The 21,993-nt window shown below is 33.8% G+C and overlaps 1 protein-coding gene across 2 annotated transcripts; it reads left to right on the forward strand.

The window, feature by feature from the left end:
• Nucleotides 1-168: 168 nt before the first annotated feature.
• On the forward strand, nt 169-6,225 carry LOC106761959 (tryptophan aminotransferase-related protein 2). Of its 2 annotated transcripts, none has more exons than XM_014645595.2 (5): nt 169-585; nt 3,338-3,641; nt 4,800-5,080; nt 5,517-5,818; nt 5,928-6,225. In XM_014645595.2, exons 1-5 carry the CDS (start codon nt 284-286, stop codon nt 6,110-6,112), a joined length of 1,374 nt encoding a protein of 457 aa, XP_014501081.1. In that variant the 5' UTR covers nt 169-283; the 3' UTR covers nt 6,113-6,225. The 2 variants fall into 2 exon arrangements, with proteins under 2 accessions (XP_014501081.1, XP_022636284.1); XM_022780563.1 differs by lacking the exon at nt 169-585 and adding an exon at nt 2,417-2,663.
• Nucleotides 6,226-21,993: the final 15,768 nt, after the last annotated feature.

Consider the following 21,993-nt stretch of genomic DNA (forward strand, 5'->3'; position numbering starts at 1 on the left):
CTCTCATTTGAAAAAGGTACCAGAATGAAACGAGAGTACAGAAAAATAATAACCGCTAAGAAACTCGTGTTTCATCCGGTATTTTCTTTCGAAAAATCTAACATTTATATGTATTATAAAATTACAGAGAGCACCTTTTCCCTCCTATATAAACAGATTTTGATGGTAACCAAAATCTCGGTAAGAGTGCGGAAGCGATTCTATGTACGTTTGAGGCAAATTTCGCATAGCAAACTTGATTTTGTATTGAAACAAAAGGTCCACTTTTCCAAACACACTTTATATGAGTGGCAGCTGCGCAACCAGAAAGCAGTTCAACATACCCTTTTCTTCTCTCTTTTCTTACGCCATGCCCAAGCTTACTTTCTTCTCTTCTCGACACTTCTTGGTGTTATCCCTTGCCTTGAACGTTAGTCTCATACTCAGATTAATGCTCCACGAAGGAGAAGAACCCCACAATCATTCTTGTTTCGGATCACAAACAGCCTCATCCATTGCAAGAACCAATTCCAACATGCTTATATCATCATCCAATTCAAATACTTGCACAACCGGAGCTGGGAATAGAGTCATCAACCTCGACCAGTAAGCAAACACTTTATATAATATATCATTAACTACTTTTTCTCATATATCATTATAACTTGCGAACATGTTAGTGTTGTTAGACATAGTAAGCAACCTTTGACGTTTCAAGATACTTGGTTCATGGTTTTAGACATTTTTCACCTTGTCGTACATAAGGGCTAAGAAATTTTTGGTGAGAGGGGAAGGTTTTTTTTTTTTTTTTTTTGGTAAGAAATTTGGCGCTAAATGGTTGAAAAATGTTCGATTCTACTGTCATTTTACCTCTGCTACCACTTTTGTTTGTTTGTTGTTAGTTGTGTCAATCGTGGCTCTGTTTCTGGTAGCTATGACTGAGTCTTGCGTCTTTGGTACTGTTCTTTGCGTTCTGCTAGCGCTATTGTTGCCTGAGAAGACAGGGACAACTCATCTTCTCTAACGTGACTTGCTCATACCACAAATGTCAGGAATATAGCAGCAGACACAGTACACAAACAAATTTTTGTTTGCTTCACCCTCTTGCCAGAAAATCAGAAATTATTTATATAATATAAAACGAATAGTGTAACTAAATGGAATAAATTCCACACAAGTTATTAATTAATAGGTGTTCAAATGAACTAGACTAATCCAAGATGAAACTTCACAACCCCTTTTACCATATTAAAAAAGAATGAATTATTTGGATTCAAATATATTTGTAAATGTTTGAATGACCGTGCTGAACTTAAATATTCAATTGTTTCTTCAACAAAGTTTAAGCTTTTTTTTTAAGAGTTCCGTACGATTCATGGTGTGCTAAACTCTCAGATAGTTTAGTTAAGTTGTAATAATTTTCTTAGTAAATTAGAAATTGTTTGGAACAACGTCGGAGGTTTTTTACTATGTTCGGAGATAGCTGAAGATTAGCACGGTTTTCAAATGTGATCTATCTCACGTTTCCAAATATATTACGGATTTTACCAGTCAACGTTTTTCTCTCAGATAATGCAATAACGTCAAGTTAATTGCCTTAATGATATAATAATTTCTTCAACACCGAACAATGAGTTTATAGTTCCTTAGTTTCTAAGTTAGATTAAGACGTTGCTGATGTTGTGAGTGTATGTTTTTTCAATCATATTTTACTGCTAAATGTTGGATCCTGTCATTTTCCTAAGTGTGTTTCATATTGAATGTAAGGAAAGAAAAAAAAAATCATTTTTATCATGCACAAGGGTTGTGATTTAGTAAGAAAAAGCAGTGTCCAATTTTTGTGGTAGAAGTGGTAGCCAAGTAGGAGAGTCTAACTTTAGCACCATTGGCGGGATCCTCATTGACATTGTCTAACCCAATATCATTATCTACATGAACCTCTTGTTAAATTTCTCATTTTTTATTCAAAAGTCTAACAAATTATTCTTTTCCGAAGAGACACTCACTATTGCTATAATAGTATATTTGATTAGGGAAAAACAAAAGTGATGACATAATTGCAAACTAAAGTCAATTTTAAAGGACACCCTTTCCTACTCAACTATTCAATTTGAAGAACCCTTGTCTTTTACTTCTAAAACCACTATTTTTGAATCAGCAAACTGTTCCAACTTTTTAACCAACAAACAGTTGATATCCAACTAACTTTCTTCCCACCCAGTCAAGTCATTTTAAGGTACTGTTTTTGAGTTATATTCACTGTTTTTTCATAAACTCAAAATTCTGCTACATGTCATAGAAAAATGGATCAAACTCATGCACAGGCGAATTTCTTCTTTAAAGCACACTTATTTATAAAAGTATTTATCTTTATCTTGCCTTTGAAAACCCACTTAGTTTTTTTAAATGCTATGATAGAATAGTGTTCGTTGGTAGTTGGAAGAATAGGAAAGAAGTTGGTGGGGTCACATGGGGCTATGCGCACACTGCATAAAGACACTCTTTTTCGGCCGTGGCCATAACATAACACTATGTGGAAGCACTTACTTTCTTTGGTTCGCTGAGTGAGTGAGAAGACATTTTTTTAAGCTTTTTTGTGTGCCTCAAACGTGATTCGCTGAATTGCAGAGGCAAGCTTTGAGTTGAACCCTTTGGAATCTGGATCTAAACATGTCAACTGCATTGTGGGTCCTCCAACATATTTTGTCCCCTTCACTCTTAATTTCTGCATGATTCCCATTCATTCATGTAATGCTAAATGCATACATTTACCCTTATATTTTCAACCCATCAAATCATTGCTTCGGCTAATGCAGTTTTATGATTACTCTTCCAATAACCTTTACACGTGCACATTCATCACTTACTAATTTCTATGCCCTTTCCTCCACTTGTCCATTGCTCCTTCTTTACCTAATTTGTCGACATCTTCATGTAGAAACAAAATCATTACCATGAGAAGGGTTAAATGTATCTGTCTAGCTTCATTATATCTTTCAAGTTTCATACTTTGTTTTTGTTCTGGTTTCACTGTACTTTTACTCTTCTCTTTATGCCCATTTTCGTAAATTGAATAGAGATAGACAAGAAGAATAATGTGTATAAAATTTTAGATTGAAGTTTCTCGGTTTCCATAAAAAAATTCTCAACATGATTTAAAATATTTGTTCATGGGTGGACATGATGTTAATGCATGTTTTATATAGTTTATGACGTTATAGAAGGCATGCAATTTTTTTATTCTGAGATGTTTGTTCATTGTGGGACATGATGATGGTGCATGATCTGGGTAGTTTCTGCTGAGCTGTGATGCATTAAAATAAAGATTGAAATTATATGAAATTGAGATTTTGTGCAGTGGAGACCCGAGAGTGTATGAGAGATTTTGGCGACAAACGGGTGAGAAGAGCACGATCATAATCCCTGGGTGGCAGTCAATGAGTTATTTTTCTGATGTGACCAACATTTGCTGGTTTTTGGAGGCAGAGTTTGCAAGTGAAGTGGTGAGGTTGCACACAGTGGTTGGAAATGCTGTCACAGAAGGGAGACACATTGTGGTTGGCACAGGTTCTTCTCAGCTTTTTCTGGCTGCTCTATATGCTCTCTCCCCTACTGATGCACCCGAACCAATCAGTGTTGTCTGTGCCTCACCCTACTACTCAGTGAGTTAACATTTTCATATACTATATTTTATATTTCAGTGTAACTACCGATGATGTTTTAGTTTAGTTTATGATTGAACCACAATATAAAATTATGTGTATAGTCTGTTTTGTCTAGAATTAATAGACAAGAAGATTTCTAAGATATTCTATCAGAATTTAAAAGTATTCTTTGGTGAAAGTGCATGCATATGGAAGTGGATGATTAAAGAACAGCAAAGTCATTCTTGAATCTGTTTCTGATACATCTTCTGTAATGTAAAGCAATGTTCTTGTACTAATTGACCACATTCAGCTTGTATAATTGTGTTATAAAATAAACAGTGGGTGACCACTTTGAGTTATGTATAGTGAAGCAATTATTGGATGCTCCAAGGAACTTAAAACAGTGTACTAAGTCAAGAAGATCATTTGTTGGTTGATGATGATGAACCATAGACATTTATTTGTAACAGTTGGAAATCAATAAACATTAAGCAATTGAGCTAATTGTGTCTGGATTGATTTCTGAAAGAAAAACTTACTGATTATAGCATTCAATGTGTTCCAACCATTTCTTAGGTATCTGTACTCTGCAATTAATTTTCTTCCTTACTGGTACTATCTTAAGATCATATCATATAATATTTTATATATTTAAGCAGAAAAATAAAAAACTTCTGTTCAATTCTTTAATAACTGTTCTAATCACAGTCGACAACATATGACTTTTTTTTCCCTTGTTAATCCTTCCATGTTTATAAGTATCTTCTCTTTTTCCTACACTAGTAATTTTCCACACCTGCAACTGATCACATGACAGTTGAGACTTTTGTCCAACTGTGGCATGTGCTGAACTGTCAGTAAAGTAGCTTAGATTTGAAAATCTTAACATTCATTCAATTCATGAACAAAAAAAGGTGTGATATATGGCTTCATTACTAATTATGGCATTGTTGACCCCCATTAATGACACACTAGATACTGCAAATAAACAACTTATATAAAGACATTTTAGTTACATCACATGGTTCTGACTTACTAATCAGGTCATGCAGGGGCTTCATTATGGTGATGTTTGCATGGAAAATTTTGCAATGAAAGGCTATTTAGTTTGAGTAATTGATGGTTTGGCATGGAATTGACCATTGAACTAACTGACTGACTAACTACTTGCAGTCGTACCCATCAATGACGAATCACCTGAAATCAGGACTGTACCAATGGGGTGGTGATGCAGCAAGTTTTGAGAAAGAGGGTCCCTACATTGAGCTGGTTACTTCTCCCAATAATCCTGATGGACATGCAAGAATATCTAAGGTCAACAGAAGCCAGGGATTTTTGGTTCATGACCTTGCTTATTACTGGCCACAGTACACTCCAATATCAGCACCTGCAGATCATGATCTTACCCTTTTCACTGTTTCAAAAAGCACTGGCCATGCTGGAATGCGCATAGGGTAAGTTCACCCATTTCATAAAGACTACCTTTTTCTACAGTCCTCAATTATTTTCTCTTTCACAACATTTCTACAATGTTCATTGGATGTTTCTTAAATTACTGTTCTACCATAATTGGAATTTTACTTTCTTAACCTGCATAATGCTTCAGTCTTTTTAACCCACAGCCTTTTCCACTCTTCTTTTTAAACCAACCTTATAACTCTGATTTAAATCTTCGGTAATCAGATTATCAAAATTAAAGTCTTAATTATCATTAGAAAACAATACAAAGTCACAATGAACATATGTGTAACTCATTTAAGTTCATATCTTTTTAATACTTGTTTAAGTTTTTTGGTTTCCTGAAAGGTGTTTGATGTATCAAAAGATAAAGTAAAGAAAGATGAATGAAATTCGTAGAAGAATCGACATTAATTTTTGCATTTTGGGTAGGTGGGCTCTTGTGAAAGACAAAGAGGTGGCAAAGAAAATGACAAAATTCATAGAGCTGAACACAATTGGAGTGTCTAAGGATTCTCAACTAAGGGCTGCTAAGGTTTTAAGGGCAGTTTCTGACAGCTGGGAACAAGGAAACTCCCAAGAGGGGGAGTCATTTTTCAAGTTCAGCCACAAACTCATGGCAAACAGGTGGAAACAACTGAGACTAGTGGTGGAGCATAGTGAGTTGTTCAGTTTGCCTAAATTTTCACCAGCATTCTGCACTTTTTTCAAACAGGTCTTGGAGCCTCAACCAGGTACTTGTTTAGTCATTTTCTTTCTGCTTAACTTTCTCAATAATCAACTTCAATTTACATATAAACTCTTACATTGTTTTTGTTTTATGCATATTTCATGATTTCACAGCTTTTGTGTGGTTAAAGTGTGAGGGAAACGTGGAAGACTGCGAAAGCTTCCTTCGAGCACACAACATCTTAACTAGAAGTGGAAAACACTTTGGTGTCAGTCCAAAATACGTAAGAATTAGCATGTTGGATACTGATGAAAATTTTAGCCACTTTCTGGAGAGACTTTCTGCCATAAAATCCTGATTGCTGAAATTTGCTTCTGGGTAATGTTTGTATGATATTTACAAGTGTTAGTTTTCTGTATGATGGAAAGTGAAACACAGAAATGCAATTTTGCTCCTTCTCTTTTTGCTGCATATTTCATTCATCTCATGGCTATTTCTCTGTTTAATAATAATAGTACCTACATAGTTCATTTCTTTTAGGATAATGATATTTAGACAATATTTTTTTGACAACATTTGAACATTGATTATGTGTCAATCTTTGATTGATCAAAAATTACTCCAGAATCAATAATAATAATCATAAGCATTATTGTGGAGTAATTTTTGATCAATCACAGATTGACACATAATCAATGTTCAAATGTTGTCAAAAGAATGTTATCTAAATATCATTATCCTTTCTTTTAATAGGACAACAGGTTGTAAAAATATGGTTAAAATATCATAATCTAAATATATATTGAAAGTGGGTATTACACTCTCTTATTAATGGGTTTAAATATCATACTATTCATATTCGCCCAGATTTATTATCAAAAAAGTTATTTTTTTATCCTTATTATATTTAAGTGATTGATGTTTTATTTAAAGATGTATCTTTTGTTAGTATTATGTAAGTAAACATCCTTAATCAAATAAAGATAGATATGAAAAATTAGAGTAATATTTACATATAAATATTAGAGTTACCGCTTGAGTTTCCCATAAAACTCATTCATGATATAGAAATTAGAATTGTCACATATATTCACACATCATGCCTACATATTCAGACATCTCATGCCTACATAAATATTATTACTCAAAATACTTTGAGAACCACTATTTTGTGTGGCTCTTACAATCTGAAGAGTACTTTAAGAACTACAGAAATATTAATGTTCTGGAAAGTAATACAAAAAATATTTAGGAAAATAAAAATGCGTTTTTGAAAAATATGATCCAAAATGTAAAAAGGAAAAGTGTTTATGAAATACTTTTTAAAATACTCTCTTTATAGTCTAAAGTATATTTTTGGTACACATTTTGTTTCTCTTTTAATATTTTGGAAAGCACTTTTTGAAACTTTTTTTTTTCATTTTCGTGTTTCCAAAAGCATTTTCATAATGTTAAGAAAAATAAATTTATTATGAAATGTTAATTTTGTTTCCAAGAAATACATTCCAAAATATAAAAATAGAAATTTGTGTTCTATGAACTAATTTTCTAATTACTCTTCTTTTAATATTTCAAAATGTATTTTCCTTAGTACATTTTATTTTTTTTAATATTATGAAATATTTATATTTTGTTAATTGTTTTGCCGAATATGAAACAAGAAAGTGATACTCTGTTTGAATCAGAAACCCCTATGTATAAATATTAACATTACATATTTGCATAAAACTTATGTACGTTTATGAATAATACTATTTATTTATTTCTTTTTGTCTTTTTTATCTGTTTGTCTTCATTTTAACAGGATTTTGATATGTTCAAGCCTGGTTTCTTAGCCCGCCATTTTTATTGGTCTAGGATAAGGCCCAAATGTAATAAAAAATGGGGCTTTTCTTCTTGTACCTCCATAATTTCTATTTACTAAAACTTTCAGAACAAATTTTCTGAAAATTATGGAACACGCTCTTCAAAACAAGAACGCATGCAATGTATTTTGAAATGAGCCTTCTGGAAAAGAACTTCAAATTTTTCTTTACAACATATGTGATTAGACACAAGAGTACATGTTTAGTTGTCTTTGCTACCTAATACAAAAAAGCACAAACTCTCAGCTTCTTCTAGATTTATATTTATGCTGTAAAGATTCGTTTTAGCAGGATGTTGTGTAAGAGTACCCTCCATACAAAGGTAACGATCTTTGTTGGTGCACCAACCTTCCATATTGTAGTAAATAGGCTCTTGCATTAGGTTTTGTGATAGTTGTTGTTCTTATTCCAAGACGTGCTTTCTCTGTATAAATCTTCACTCCTATGATTTTTTCTTAAATGTTCCTATTTGATCAATCATGATCTTTCGGTACGAGAACAATCACACTAGCAAATGCATTGGTTTAATTGTAGTATCAAGTGTTGTATTTATAGGGATTTAATCAACATTTATCAAAACTCGTGATGCTATTTTGAATTTGTAAATAAAACATTTTGATTGTGAAATATAATGTTCATCAAGAACTTTAAAGTTAAAAATGGGTAACTTAACATGATAAATTGTGTTGGAATTAGATTTTCCAACTCTATTCTTAAGTGTGGTTATTGTTTCATTGAATTAACATGCGTTGTTAATTGTTTATCAAAGTACACTAATTAATATAATCATAAACCCATGTTTGCAGCCTAGGACCTAAAAACATTCAACCTCGGTGTGATTTCTCTATTCTTGATGAATGAATTCTTTACATTAATTTGAACAAGACTTTATCATCAACTAAAGCGTATAGGTGCATGTCCATCACCTAACAACATTAGATTACTTAATTGGATCTGCCTAACTCGAGTTATATATGTAACATATGAATTATCAGTTCATCACACATGAGATGTAAATGAATCACTGACATATGAACAACTATTTATATAAAATAATAAAACAATAAAAGTACAAAAGTTTAGAGTGCTACATCAAATCCCAACATTTTGAAAGTTCAACAATTCGTGATGATTCTAACAATTGATCGTAGAAGTTGTTGTCCATTCCTTATGTCTCCTTTAGTCTAAGAGATATTACAAGTGAAATGAGATAGATAGACTCTAGAGAGAGAAACTAGAATCAAATAAGGGGTTTGCCCCTTAATTTATAGAAATTCGAAAGCTGCTTACAACTTTAATCATGGTGGCAAAACTTGTGAGCTTTGTGTCCATTAAGGGTTTACTTAAGCTTAAGCTCTGTTCTTACTATTTAATCACAAAGCTTTCTTCATGGTGGGTTTCCTCTATGGTTGAGCTCCATAACTTGGTGCTTAAGGTTACTTCATAGTGAAGTTTTCTTCATATGGTTCAGGCACCATCTTTTCTACTTGAGTTATGGAAACAAAATTTGAATCTTCTTGAAACCGCCTTTCACTACTCGAGTTGTGATTTTGGGGCTCAAGAAGTTCTTCTTTGTTTCTTCTAATTATGCATAAATTCACAAAAAAATGCATTAATGTACCACACATGTTCATATCCTCATGTTTTTAGTGAATTCTAAGTAAAAAAGAGTAAAATCTCATATTTGCCCTCAATTCTTTCTAAAATACCACATAAAGATGCAAGGGAGAAATAACATGTAAAAATGCAAGCAATTCGATTCCAAAGGTTGGATAATCGATTCCAACTCATGGTTAATGATAAATAAACCACACACAGTTTTATTTCATTCATATATGAGGTAGCTTTATGTCCTGGTACATTGTCATGAGTAACTTTGTTACTCTCACTGCCCATGTCACGAGTAACTTTTCTACTCCCGCTGGCCACGAATCACGCGTAAGTAACTTTGTTACTTTCGCAACCCTAGCTGGTTTATGCAAAGATTTGATTCTTTGCTTGACACAACCACACACTGGAAACTGGAAAAATTCTTGGCAATAAAATGCTCGAGCCTTTGAATTTGAAAACAAGCTTTTGACCATGAAGATCCATTAATAACACACTGCTTGGTACATTTGGTTGGTCTGTGTGTTAACTTAAGCTTATGTGTATTTACTTTGAGGCAACAAAAGTTGGTGTGTGTATTTACTTTGAGGCAGAAACAACTATGCGAGTGTTGTGTTTATGCTGAATTGAAGTTTTGTGTGTTGAGTGCAATAAAGGTTATCTCAGTTAATGGATTTTTATGAGTTTTTTCTTGTTCTTGCAGGTTGGATAAGAAGACCAAGAAGAGGCTGGTCTATGGTTGATGTTAAAGAGGTTGATGGATGAAGATGAAGAAAATAGTGCTTCAAGACAAAGAATGAAGATGCAGAATTCGATTATAGGAAAACTGTTGATAGGCTTTTCGGTCGTGTAAAAGGTCAACAAATCCTGGTCCTCACTAATGAAGTAAAGGGCTGACCAGGAATCAATCCGCAGACCCAGCAAAAATTAAGTTTAAAGTGTAAAGTTAAAGTCTTGTTGTTTATTTACTATTTGTTATCTAAACAAGGTGGGGACATTTAATGAAAGAAATGAAACTAAAAAGGAAAGAAAAGGTAAAAATATGCATATGTTTTATTAAAGAATGGACTACCTAAAATGATGTATTAAAAAAGCCTAGATTGATGACTTTATTATTCAAACATATCCTAATCAACACTAAATGCATGTTATTAGTTAAATGTGCAAAAGAAACAAAATATTAAACCTGAACCTGAAAATCTAAGAGACTAAAGGCTGAATGCATGAAAATCAATGATGAATGAATGAACAACATATATATACATGATCTGGAAATTTACACTTCAATGCAAGAAATTCAATGCAAGAAAGAGAAATCTCAATGAAAAAAATCATTTAGAAAGAAACAGAGAATCTAATATGAAGAAAAATTGAATTCAAAGAAACTACTCTAATATTATTATAGTAGAAACACTAAAACAAAGAATAATAGGCAAAAGGAAAAGTCCAATAGAGAGAATATCTCACAACAGAACCTAAAACTGAAACATAGAAGAATTACCATCTAAAACTGAAATCAATTCAACAGAATTTCCTAAAGCTAAAGAGTAAACACATAATCATTGGATAAAAATCAGAAATCAGAAATGAAATTGTAAAGTTTGGTGTAAAAAGTATTCAATTACAATTCAGGAAGACATTGTGTTCAAATATGCCCTCTTTGGGGTTTTCAAGTCCATTTTCAAAACTTTAAATGAGTAACATCCACTCAATGCACCAAACCAGAACAAGTTCACTTCAAATTCATGTTTTTAATAAATATAACAAGCTAAAACCTATTCTAAATGCATTTAAGACCTACTCTTAAACTCTAATTCATCTCTATAACTCATAATGAAACCAAAATATGCACAACAATGCCTACTTTAACAAAAATAAGTGGTTAGACCTAAAAAAAGAATGTATGCAAAAAAAAATGTATTGGACTACAAGAATATAAACGTTGAATAGGTTTACGAACATTCAAAGAACCTTAAAGTGCATAAATCAAAGTAACCACATGCATCAATATCTAAAATGAACTTTAAATTTCAATTTCAAAATGAAAGCACCAAAACTCTAACCAAATCTCAACAACAGAATCTAAAATCACAGTGTAGAATCGAAACTTACAACCTATACTCAACTATCAAATGCAATAAAGCAAACTGAAATCATAATTGAACTAATGAAACATTAAAGTTGCATAAAATCAAAAGTAAATCTAGAAACCGTAACCAAGACAGAGTAATTGCAAGACAATTGAAATATATTAAGAAGAAAATTAAGATTACAAGGAAATACTACCGCAAGAACACTGCCGAAATGATCACATGTTGTCACCACTGTGATATCTCGCTCAACAATCTAAGGAATCTGAAATACTACTCTACGATAAATGTGTAAAAACCCTAAGAAAACCCAAACCTCTCGAACACACACCTGTATAAAGTCGCTCACACTCTCCAACAATCCACTAAACACCAAAAAGACTCTTTAGAGAAGTATTTACAAACCCTTTTTATAGGGTAAAAACGAGAGCAAAGAAAAAAAAATGGGAAAAAGGGAACATTCGTCGTGTTGCTTCCTTTCTCTATCCAACGACTCCTTCTTCTCACTCACGAACCGCGTATCTCATTCCTTAAATTCGTCTTCATTTTCTTTGTCGATTCAGCCTCCAATCACGTGCCTTAAGTCACCCAACCTTTGATTCTAAAATCGCACAAGCCCTAGCTCCCTTTTCTCCGTCATTCTCACTAAACTCGAGCACGAGGGTGTTGAGCTTTTGAAAATGGATAATGATACTTTGACAACATTTTTTTACAACATTTTAACACTATCTATGTGTCATTCTATGATTGGTCCATGTTGGTATTTATAATTATTATTATTGATTGTGGAGTAATTTTGGACTAATCACAGAATGACACGTAGATGATGTTAAAATGTTTTCAAAGTATCATTATCCTTTGAAAATGAGCCCTTATACTCGAGCATTACCCAGAGGTAGCCTTCCACCACTAAATATTGTTGTTCCACTAAAAGAGATTCAGCCCATCATAGGCAGCGACCCAATATTCAGTGCAAAAATCTGTTAGCCCAAATTTCAAAACGAATGGCCCGTTGTAGTTGTTGGCTAGGTGCATACATTGAGGCATCAACTGCCAAGCCTCTAAAACACAACGTTTCAGTGTTCTTTGGCCCAATCCAACGACCCAATTGTTCAGGGTTCTTTGTGCAATTAAAAATCAGGGTTCTTTGTGCAATTAAAATTATCAATTAAGACTAAGGGTTAATCAGTAACAAAAACAAGGTATTTAAGCAATTACAAAAATTAAAAACTATTTAAGAAAAATTAAATAATTATTTTTATTAAAATATTTTCCAAAAATACTAATTTCCTATTTATTAACAAACACTAAAAAAAAGTGCTCTTAAAAACCTAATTTTAACTACAATTTTATAAAACTAAATAATTAAAGGAAAAACCTAAAACTATCCTAATTCTAGACAATTAAAGACTAAAATAGACTAACCTAGACTTCTAAAATATAAAAGATTGCAAAACTAGGTAGTTATCAACAAATGTATTCGGTTCCACCTTAACAAACAAAAGTGAATGAGGTTGTATTCGGTTCCCCCCACTTGTATTTGGTTCTCCCACTTCCACCATATTTGGTTCCTGCTTGGTGTATTCGCAAGTGCATATGCGTATTCGGTTCTCATGCATCCTTATGCGGGCTTCCAAATTGGTTCCAAGCTTGGGAGTAGCATGCCATGACCGGTGACGAAGGTGGAGGATGTTGGACACGCGCATGACCCATGGTGAAGGTGGAGGATGCAAATAGGTGCATGAGTGTGTCCTTGAAGTAGTGCATAACGAAGTTGGAGGATGTAGAGAGATCCATACGAGAATCCTTGAAGCAGCCTGAGTCCATGCAGTAATAGTGGGAGTCCATGGAGATGGTTGGATTATCCTCACCCCTAACCCTTTATGTTCTTTGTGTTGCAAGTGTTACGTTAAGGTGGTGGAGGAGTTGTGAAGTTGGTGGAGCTACGAGAAGGTGGTGGAGCTATGTGAAGCTGTTGGAGCTAGGTGAAGCTGCTGGAGGTGTTGTGAAGCTTGTGGAGCTGGTGGTGGACCTTTGTGGTGCACTTTGTTGAGAAAACAGGTAGACTTCTTTACACCAAGAGGGGGGGGGGGGGGAGTGAATTGGTGTTGTTTCAAAAAAAAAATCTTTTCGCAATCTTTATACAAAAGTATAAAGCTTTTTGATCTTTCTTGAAATGCAAGTAATGAAAATTTCTATGCAGCAGAAAAACGTAGTTGACTGCTAAACTGATAAAGTCGACTGGAAATAAAGAGTGCAGGGATAGAGAAAATCAAACACTGGTTTTTATACTGGTTCAGCCAACAATGCCTACATCCAATGTCCTTCCAATCTAGGAAGCAAATGCACTATATAAGTTGCAGTTTTTACAACAAGGAATTTATAGAAGACCTCACGTCAAAAATATAAATGTCCTCTCTAACCCAAAACCAAAATATAACTGCAGAAACCAAAACCAGACTTGCAGCAAGAATCCCCTATTCTGCAATCTGAACCCACGTCGAACAATCCTCAACGTGTAACCAACAGTCTTCACAGGATGCCAAGCCTTAACACAACAGACTTCACAGGTTGCCAAGCCTTCAATCAACACAACAATCTTCACAGGATGCCAAGCCTTCAATGATCAATCAAGAGGCACTTTCTTTGTGCAGTTCTGATCACACAGTTAGCGCATAAGCATTCTCCCTTTGAATCTCTCTCAAGATAGATCACCACCGTCTTCTTTGGAGAATTCTTGGAGCTGTTAAGACAGAGAATTCAATCTGAAACAAGAAATAAAATGTCAGATTCACAAATGTCTCTGAACAACTCGTGTTCAACCAATTTATAGTTTTCTGTTAGACAGATTGTTTCTCAGTCGAATAGCCTACTAATCCAGTCGACTGTATTAATACAGTTATAACAGACAGTCAACATAGAGGCTCTCAGTCAACAAAAATCAACACACATTCAATACAGTTGACCAAGTCATTAATGCTTAACTAACTTTTAAAAATATAGTCGTTGGAGGGTGTAAGCATAACTGAATTCCAAAACAGATCAATAATACAGTCGAATGTACACTGGACAAAGTCGACTGACACATGTAAAAACATTTTGAAATTCTTTTCAATTCAAAACATCACAGAGCACTGATTCTCAAAATCTGTACAAAGCTTTTAGAATAGTCGAATCCATTACAGGTGTATTCGACTGAACTAGAACTTTGTCACACAATTATAAGTTCATAAACGTGCTTGTGATTTTTCACAAATGTGCTTTAAAATGTGTACTGTTATTAAAGCTATTTTACTGCACATTATCATACATGCGTGTTCCACAAATATATCACACAATCAACATAGGAACATACATTACAGTACATCAAAACATGTTCAGCAGATATGTCAATCAATTCAGAATAAGAACATGTAATGCAACAACATGTGTACTGTTATTAAGCATTGTGTTGTCATCATCAAAAACTAGATTGATATAGAGTTTTTGTTGTCAACAATCTCAACACACTTGTGAAGGGAAGCGAAACTTGTGGACTTGTGAAGGTGTTCATCATGTCAACGTGAAGGAGTTTGGTAGTCTTGAAACCCTTGTTAACAAGTTTTTATAGTTTTGTAGGTGTTAAGGAGTAGGGTGGCTTCTGAAGGTGGTGGAGATGAGCTAAGCAAGAGGTTCTTTAGGTGTTTTGCGTAAACATACTTCATAGTTTCTGGTTCATTTGTGGTGCATTATTGAAGGAGAGCCAAGCTGGTCGGGTTTCATGTAAGATTGAAGCATTTTTTAAGCATTCTCTGGAGTTGGTTGAAGGTAGATGATGCTTAACAAAGTTATTCTCTTTTGTTGAAGCATTCAATGATATAATATTGTCATATAATTATGTTCACAGGTTTGGTTTGTTATTGTGACTCTTGTCTTCCAAAATTGACATTTGAAATTGGCATCTAATTAGATTATACAAACTGTGACTGACATTGCATTGGAGGTTTAATGGAAAATCTTGGCTCAATCTTGCTTCAAATGTTGATAAGTTTTCAAAATTTTCAAGAGGTAAGTCTTATGCTATGTTTATTTTTAATCAATATATGAATGCATTAATGTATTATGTTTATTTAGTATATGAATATACGAATGTTTGAATATATGAATGTACTATGAATATATCAATGTACTATGTTTAATGAATATATGAATGCATGAATTTGGTAATGAGTGTATGTTATGTTAATGTATTATACTATACTTAATTATAATGTTTATTTTAGTTGGACGTATGAAGTTGTTAAATTGTTAATTGAACTTGATTAGGGTATTGTAATGTTTATATTTATTTAAGTAAATATAGATAGAAGAAGAATTAAATCTCTCTTATTTGGATGGTGAAGATATAGAGGATGATGTGGTTGGTGTAGACTTCAATATAGTTACAATGCTACATCGAAAATTAAAAATAACCACCGCACTAGTGCACCAACAATGTTATGCATTGTTGGACATGCCTTGAATATATTGAATATGTGTTGGAGTGATTCAAGTAGTGTAGCAATTTCCTACCAAACAAAGACTGTCGCAGGCACCAGTCAATGTCGTACCTTGTGCATACTAATCAGTGTCGCGGCATTATTCGAATGGGTCTAGAGGCATTTATTAATTTTTGTGAGAGACTAAGAACAACTAAGTTAGTTAAGGACACCATTTGATTGACAGTGGAGGAACAAGTAGCTCAATTTCTTCATATAATTGTCCATAATGTTAAGAATCGAAGTGTGACATTTTTGTTACCAATGTGAAAACATTGTTGCTTTGAAGTAATTTTGATGATGATGCAAGTGAAGACTTGAAGAACCTTTCGTAAATGTTAAAAGCATTCATTGTAGAAACAATTTGTATAGGAACCATTTTACTTTTGTAAGTACTTAGAAGGTTTCTTAATTTAGTGATTTATTGCACAATAATCAATTATTACAGGGGATAATCGATTATCACAAGCAAAAGTGGAAAAGGGTTTTGTCACGACAATAATCAATTATCACAGGGGGAAATCGATTAGCACTGCAAGTTTAATATTGTCCAAGGTTCGACAATAATCGATTATCACTAAGGATAATCGATTATAACATTTTCCAAAACCCATAACGGCTTGAAATAATCGATTATCACTTTTGATATTCGATTATTACTGGCAGTTGGGAGCTACCTTTTAAGCTTCTGACCCTACACGAACCTTGGCTTATAAATAGAGTTCTCCACAACTCTTAGAAGGTAATTTTTCATTTGAGAGTATTAGAGCTTTGTGACTAAGGAAAACTCTCTATGTGTGAAAAGGAGCTTGTGAACTTGGTGCTTGTCGTAGGAAGTATTCTTTCTTGGTGTGTCTAAGTGGTAGAGTATACCTACAAGCAGAGTCAAGTTGTTCATCCTTTTGTGTGTCAAAAGGAGGTGCCTTTAATCTCTTATCTGTTAAGAAAGGTGGTTTCTAATCTCAATCCTTATTTTCTATTGTAATTTGTTACTAATTTTTAGAGAAAGGTTAATCACTCTTTTATAGTGATTAACAACTAGACGTAGAATCTTTTGATTCGAAGCAGTATAAAAATCTTCTGTGTACTTTTCCTTATCTCTACATCTCTTGCTTATAAACTGTTTGATAAAATTACTAAAAGAAAATTAAAAGAACCAATTCACCCATCTCCTCTTGGTTATTGACTGTTATCATGCTCTCTAAACATTCCACTACATGATACCAATCTCAACAATTTTTCGTTCATCGATTTTGGTTAACCTTTAGGAAACACTTTCATAATGTGAATTTTTAATTCATCCATCAGGAAATGAGGTTCATTCATATGTCCTAAACAACAACTTATTAAGATGTAATTTTGTCATAGGACATTAATGTTTTTGAGTTTTATCATGAGTTGTTATTTCTATGTTTACGATTGTTTAGGGGTGATAGATGGAACTCATGTTCGAATAAGGGTGCCAAAATCAGATGCTCCGTGATATCGAGGAAGAAAAGCTTGGCCAACTCAAATTGTGTTTGCCACGTGTGATTTTGATATGAAATTCACATACGTTCTATTTGATTGGGAAGACACAACATCTTATTCAAGAATTTTAAAGGATGCTCTTGCTCGAGATGATCCGTTGGTTATCCGTCAAGGTTGGTATCTTCATTGCGATCTTAATTTCTTGGTTATTAATGACTAAATACCACTATGTGTACAATATTGTAGGAAAGTACTATGTTGGTGACGTTGGATTTATGTTGAAAAGCATAGTTATGATACCATATAGAGGCGTCACATATCACCTTAAAGAATTTACACACAGAGGACCATAAAATCCACTCGAGCTCTTTAACCATCGTCATTAATCCTTAAGAAATGTTATTGAAAGGACATTTAATGTGTTGAAAAAATGGTTCCTTATCATTTCAAGTGGCACTGAACCACATTATGGGTTGGAATCAATGACAAACATTATATTAGCTTGTTGTATCCTACACAACTTCCTCATTGGCATGGACAATGATGAGTCCTTATTTGATGAGGTTGATAATGAATTGAATGAAAGGTAAGACCATACAACATCATCTCAAGTTTGTGAAGAAGATTATAGGCTTGAGAGTAGTATTAGAGATTTGATAGCAGATGAAATGTGGCGAGATTATCAAAACTCGTAGTTATTGTAATTGATTGTGTTGTATGACTATGTTATTTGTAATGAAAAGAAATTTGTATTATGGTTATTTAAACTTAACTTGTTACCTTTTTATTTATGAAATAGGTTTAAAATGAACAAGGGTAAGGGAGTTGTGACCGAGTTGTCTGGTGGTGTAAGGAAGTTCATCAAATGGACAAAGGACATGGACGCACGACTTCTGCATGCCATGCTCGAGGAATCACGTTTGGGGAATAGGGTTGATGGAATTTGGACAACCCAAGCTTACAATAACATTGTTGATAACCTTCACATATGTAGGTATGTTGCAATTAATAAAAACAATGTCAAAAATTGACAAAAGGTTTTGAAAGACAAGTGGCGTGAGGTACATGAACTCTTTGCGTCATTGAATGGAATTTCCTAGAACGACATAACAACGAGATTTGAAGCAGAGGATGAAGTTTGGGATGACCTCATTAAGGTATTAATTACATATGTTTGAAAAGTGAATTTGTTATACAAAATATGAACACTTTATTAAATTATGAATCGTTTCTGCATTATATTTCAGTCGAGGCCAACTACGACCAAGTGGAGGGTTAGCATCATTAGACACTATGATCTAATAGTGGAGCTTTGGGCGGCGAATCGTGCTACTAGGGGTGCAATTCGGACCGCTCGGCAAGCACGTCAACAACGGCAAAGGGCTTATGTACAGGTTGATCTTAATGAGAACGTGGAATACATTCCTGAAGAGCCTATCTATCCAGGGTTTACAGCCCCAACTCCACCATACTCTCCAACTATGGACAAGTACAGTCCAGGGAAAACTTAATTTATGCCTTCCGTCCATTCGGAGGCACTTCATCGTCACGTGGTTTGAAGAGGAAGGCACATATGGTGGATGTAATGGATGCCCAATTTGATAAATTGACCACCAAGCTAGATGACTTCATGGATGTCATAGGATCTAGCAATGTTCATTTTGAAAATATTTCAAGCATGGTCGAGTGACAAGTGATTTCCATGGAGAAGACAAATGAAATTCTCAATAACCAAACAGACATCTTGCGTCACACCCCAATATACCAATAGACAAAGGGCGATATTTGGGAGATGTTGAGTGCGACGAATATTTAAGATGAAAGCCTTATGGAGCAATGTTATGATTTCCTATGTGGAAATCCTGCATGCACAAAAAGGTTGATGGGATTGCCCCCACATCGTAGATGGAATAAGTTATGTAAGATGATGGTGGGTGGTGACTGAGTCCAGGTGTGTCTTTAATAATTTTAGTTCTATTAGTATTACAACCTTAGGTGAATTTGTATTGTAATTTAATATTGTTGGTATTTAACATTGTGCAATGTTCTTGTAATGGCTATGACATTTTTTGAATTAAATTGTTACTATTAATATTCAATTGTTCTTATGACATTTTTGTGCTATATTTTTGTTTTTCTTTTGTTCAAATTATTGCTAAATGGCATCATCATCATCCAAAAGGACACAAAAAAGTCGTTAGGGAAAAGTATTGACAACTTAGACAGAAGCTCCTGCATATACGAGGCCATATGTTGCAAAAGTATTAGATCAACGTCGTTTCTTCAGTGACAGTCATTAGATGAAACACTATACTACTGATTTCTAAACAAGAAATGTTGTGGTTCTAAAAATTATGAATTTTGATTCATTTGCGACCTCAGGCCTATATTTTCATCATCACCTTGTATTCCAAGGAGTAGCTGATTTTGTTAGATTGAAACGATCATTCTATCCAGATTTGGTCAAAGTGTTCTTTTCAAATCTTAGGATTTCTGCAAATGGATATCTTCTGAGTGAGGTGAACAAGAGAAGAATTAGATTGAAACCAGTAGATTGGTTGAATGTTGCTCATCTCAAGTACGAGGATCAAAAATTGTGTTTCACAAATATACCAGATGGCTTTCCTTATCATTAGGAGATGGTATGGGCTACTATGGTCAAACTAAAAATGCAAGGTCAGCGTGTTAAAATGGTTGGTTTTTTTGAATATTAATGATATTTGCATTATCTTATTGTGCGTATGTTGACTCCACGACCTAGAAATTTTGCAAAGTTATTGCACGAGGATATCTTTATGTTATGGGTGCTTAAAAATAATATAGCTATCAATTGGCCTCATACATCATGTAACATATGCTTAAATGCAAGGCCAGAGACATACCTCTACCATACGGTGTCTTGATCACCCAAATAATGTAATATAGTGGAGTACATCTTGATGTTGACACCAGTACTCAGATTGAGACCAGACAACATTTTTCGACTAAGTCTCTGAAGAGGTTGAATATAATTAACGTCAATGGTGTTTGGCAGCACAACATCGGTGATGATGAAGAGGAAGAGCAACCACAACATCAAAGTCCTCAACATCATGACCCTGCACAACCTCCTCCATGTCCTTTAAATCCTAATATGATGAGTCAAATGTGGGATAGAGTACAAGACTTGCAAAACAGAATGCAGGATATGAAACAAATGCAGGGGCGGGTCATCGTATTGAAGATAACTTGGCCAACTTATCCCTCGACATGAACCGACAATTTGTTAACCTCAATCATAATGTTAACTTAATTATGCACCATTTAGATGATTAAGTTATTTACTATTAGATGACTGTATTACATGACTTATTACATTACATTAACTTATGTCTTTGATTTCTTACATTAGCTCAATTTCAATTCTATTTGTTTTCATTTTGAATATTCAATTTCACTTCAATAACAAAAAAATCATACCACTTGGCAGTAAATTATATTAAAAAAATATTATATTTTAAAAATAATTATTTCAATTTACTTAAATACCATTTTTTTACATTTTAAAAATTAATTTTTATTTTTTTCTCCTTTTAAAAATATTTACAATTATATATAACATTAATAGTTATCTTTTTATATTATTTTTATAACTAGAGGCATTTTGGTAATCTTTAATTTCTACCAATTCAATTTTTTTTTATCTGTCACATTAGTCAAATCCTACACTAATTTTCACAAACTTTACTTCCAAATCCAGTCTCACTCACCTCCAAATCTCGTAAAAAAAATAACAATCAATTCACTCTCAAATCCATCCACCCAGTCTCCCCCAAATGAATCCCTTAAAGTGAACACAACCTTAAAGACTATTATGCACCACTTGTTCACCCTCTTTAATTTGGTCTGCTAAATTTCTTACAATCCCTACAATGGGAAAATGGAGAACATTTCCTTCCTCAATTAAGCTTAGATACCCTCCAAGGCATCACAAGGCCTACCATATCCTATGTGACATACATCCAGCAATAGGTACCAAACAATAACCAAAGACATGCTTATTCAAGTAAATAAACACAATCAACTTTAGAATAAATAAATTTCACAACAAATGTGATTGCATTACCTCGTGTATCAAATTGAATAAATTTTAAGAAAAAAAATACAAGTGAAATTGGTGGCTTTCAAAAAGGTAACATAGATTGTATGAAAAAGATTAACATATAGGAAATAATAATCATTTGAGGACAATGACCTTAGAGTACAATGACATGGGGGAGGCTTGAAAATGCTTCACCAAAACCTTAAAGGAGGACAATGACCTTTTGCAGTGGCAAGCAAGCCACCACAACATGAGAACAAGACGCGAGAGGAAGGAGGGAATGCACCACTAGAGCATGACCAACACCACCATAGAACGATAGTGACCAATGACGAGCCACTAGTAACAAGTGACTAGCCATGACCGAATCTCCAATGAGTTCAAGCAACAATGATGAAGGCAAGGTCAACGTCAAACAAAATCACGAGGTATAGGTGAACCAAGTATAGTGTAGACAAAGGTTGAGAAGAAATGACACTAAAGAGAAAAAATGGTTAGGAATAAGAAAATTAAACATTATATACTAGTTATAGTGACTATCTAGTATAAAAATTCGTCTTTAATACTACAAAAGTGCCACCACATCAATTTTTATACTGGTTAGGTCT

The sequence above is a fragment of the Vigna radiata genome, chromosome 5 (assembly GCF_000741045.1).
Source record: "Vigna radiata var. radiata cultivar VC1973A chromosome 5, Vradiata_ver6, whole genome shotgun sequence".
In the NCBI taxonomy this organism is placed as follows: Eukaryota; Viridiplantae; Streptophyta; class Magnoliopsida; order Fabales; family Fabaceae; genus Vigna; species Vigna radiata.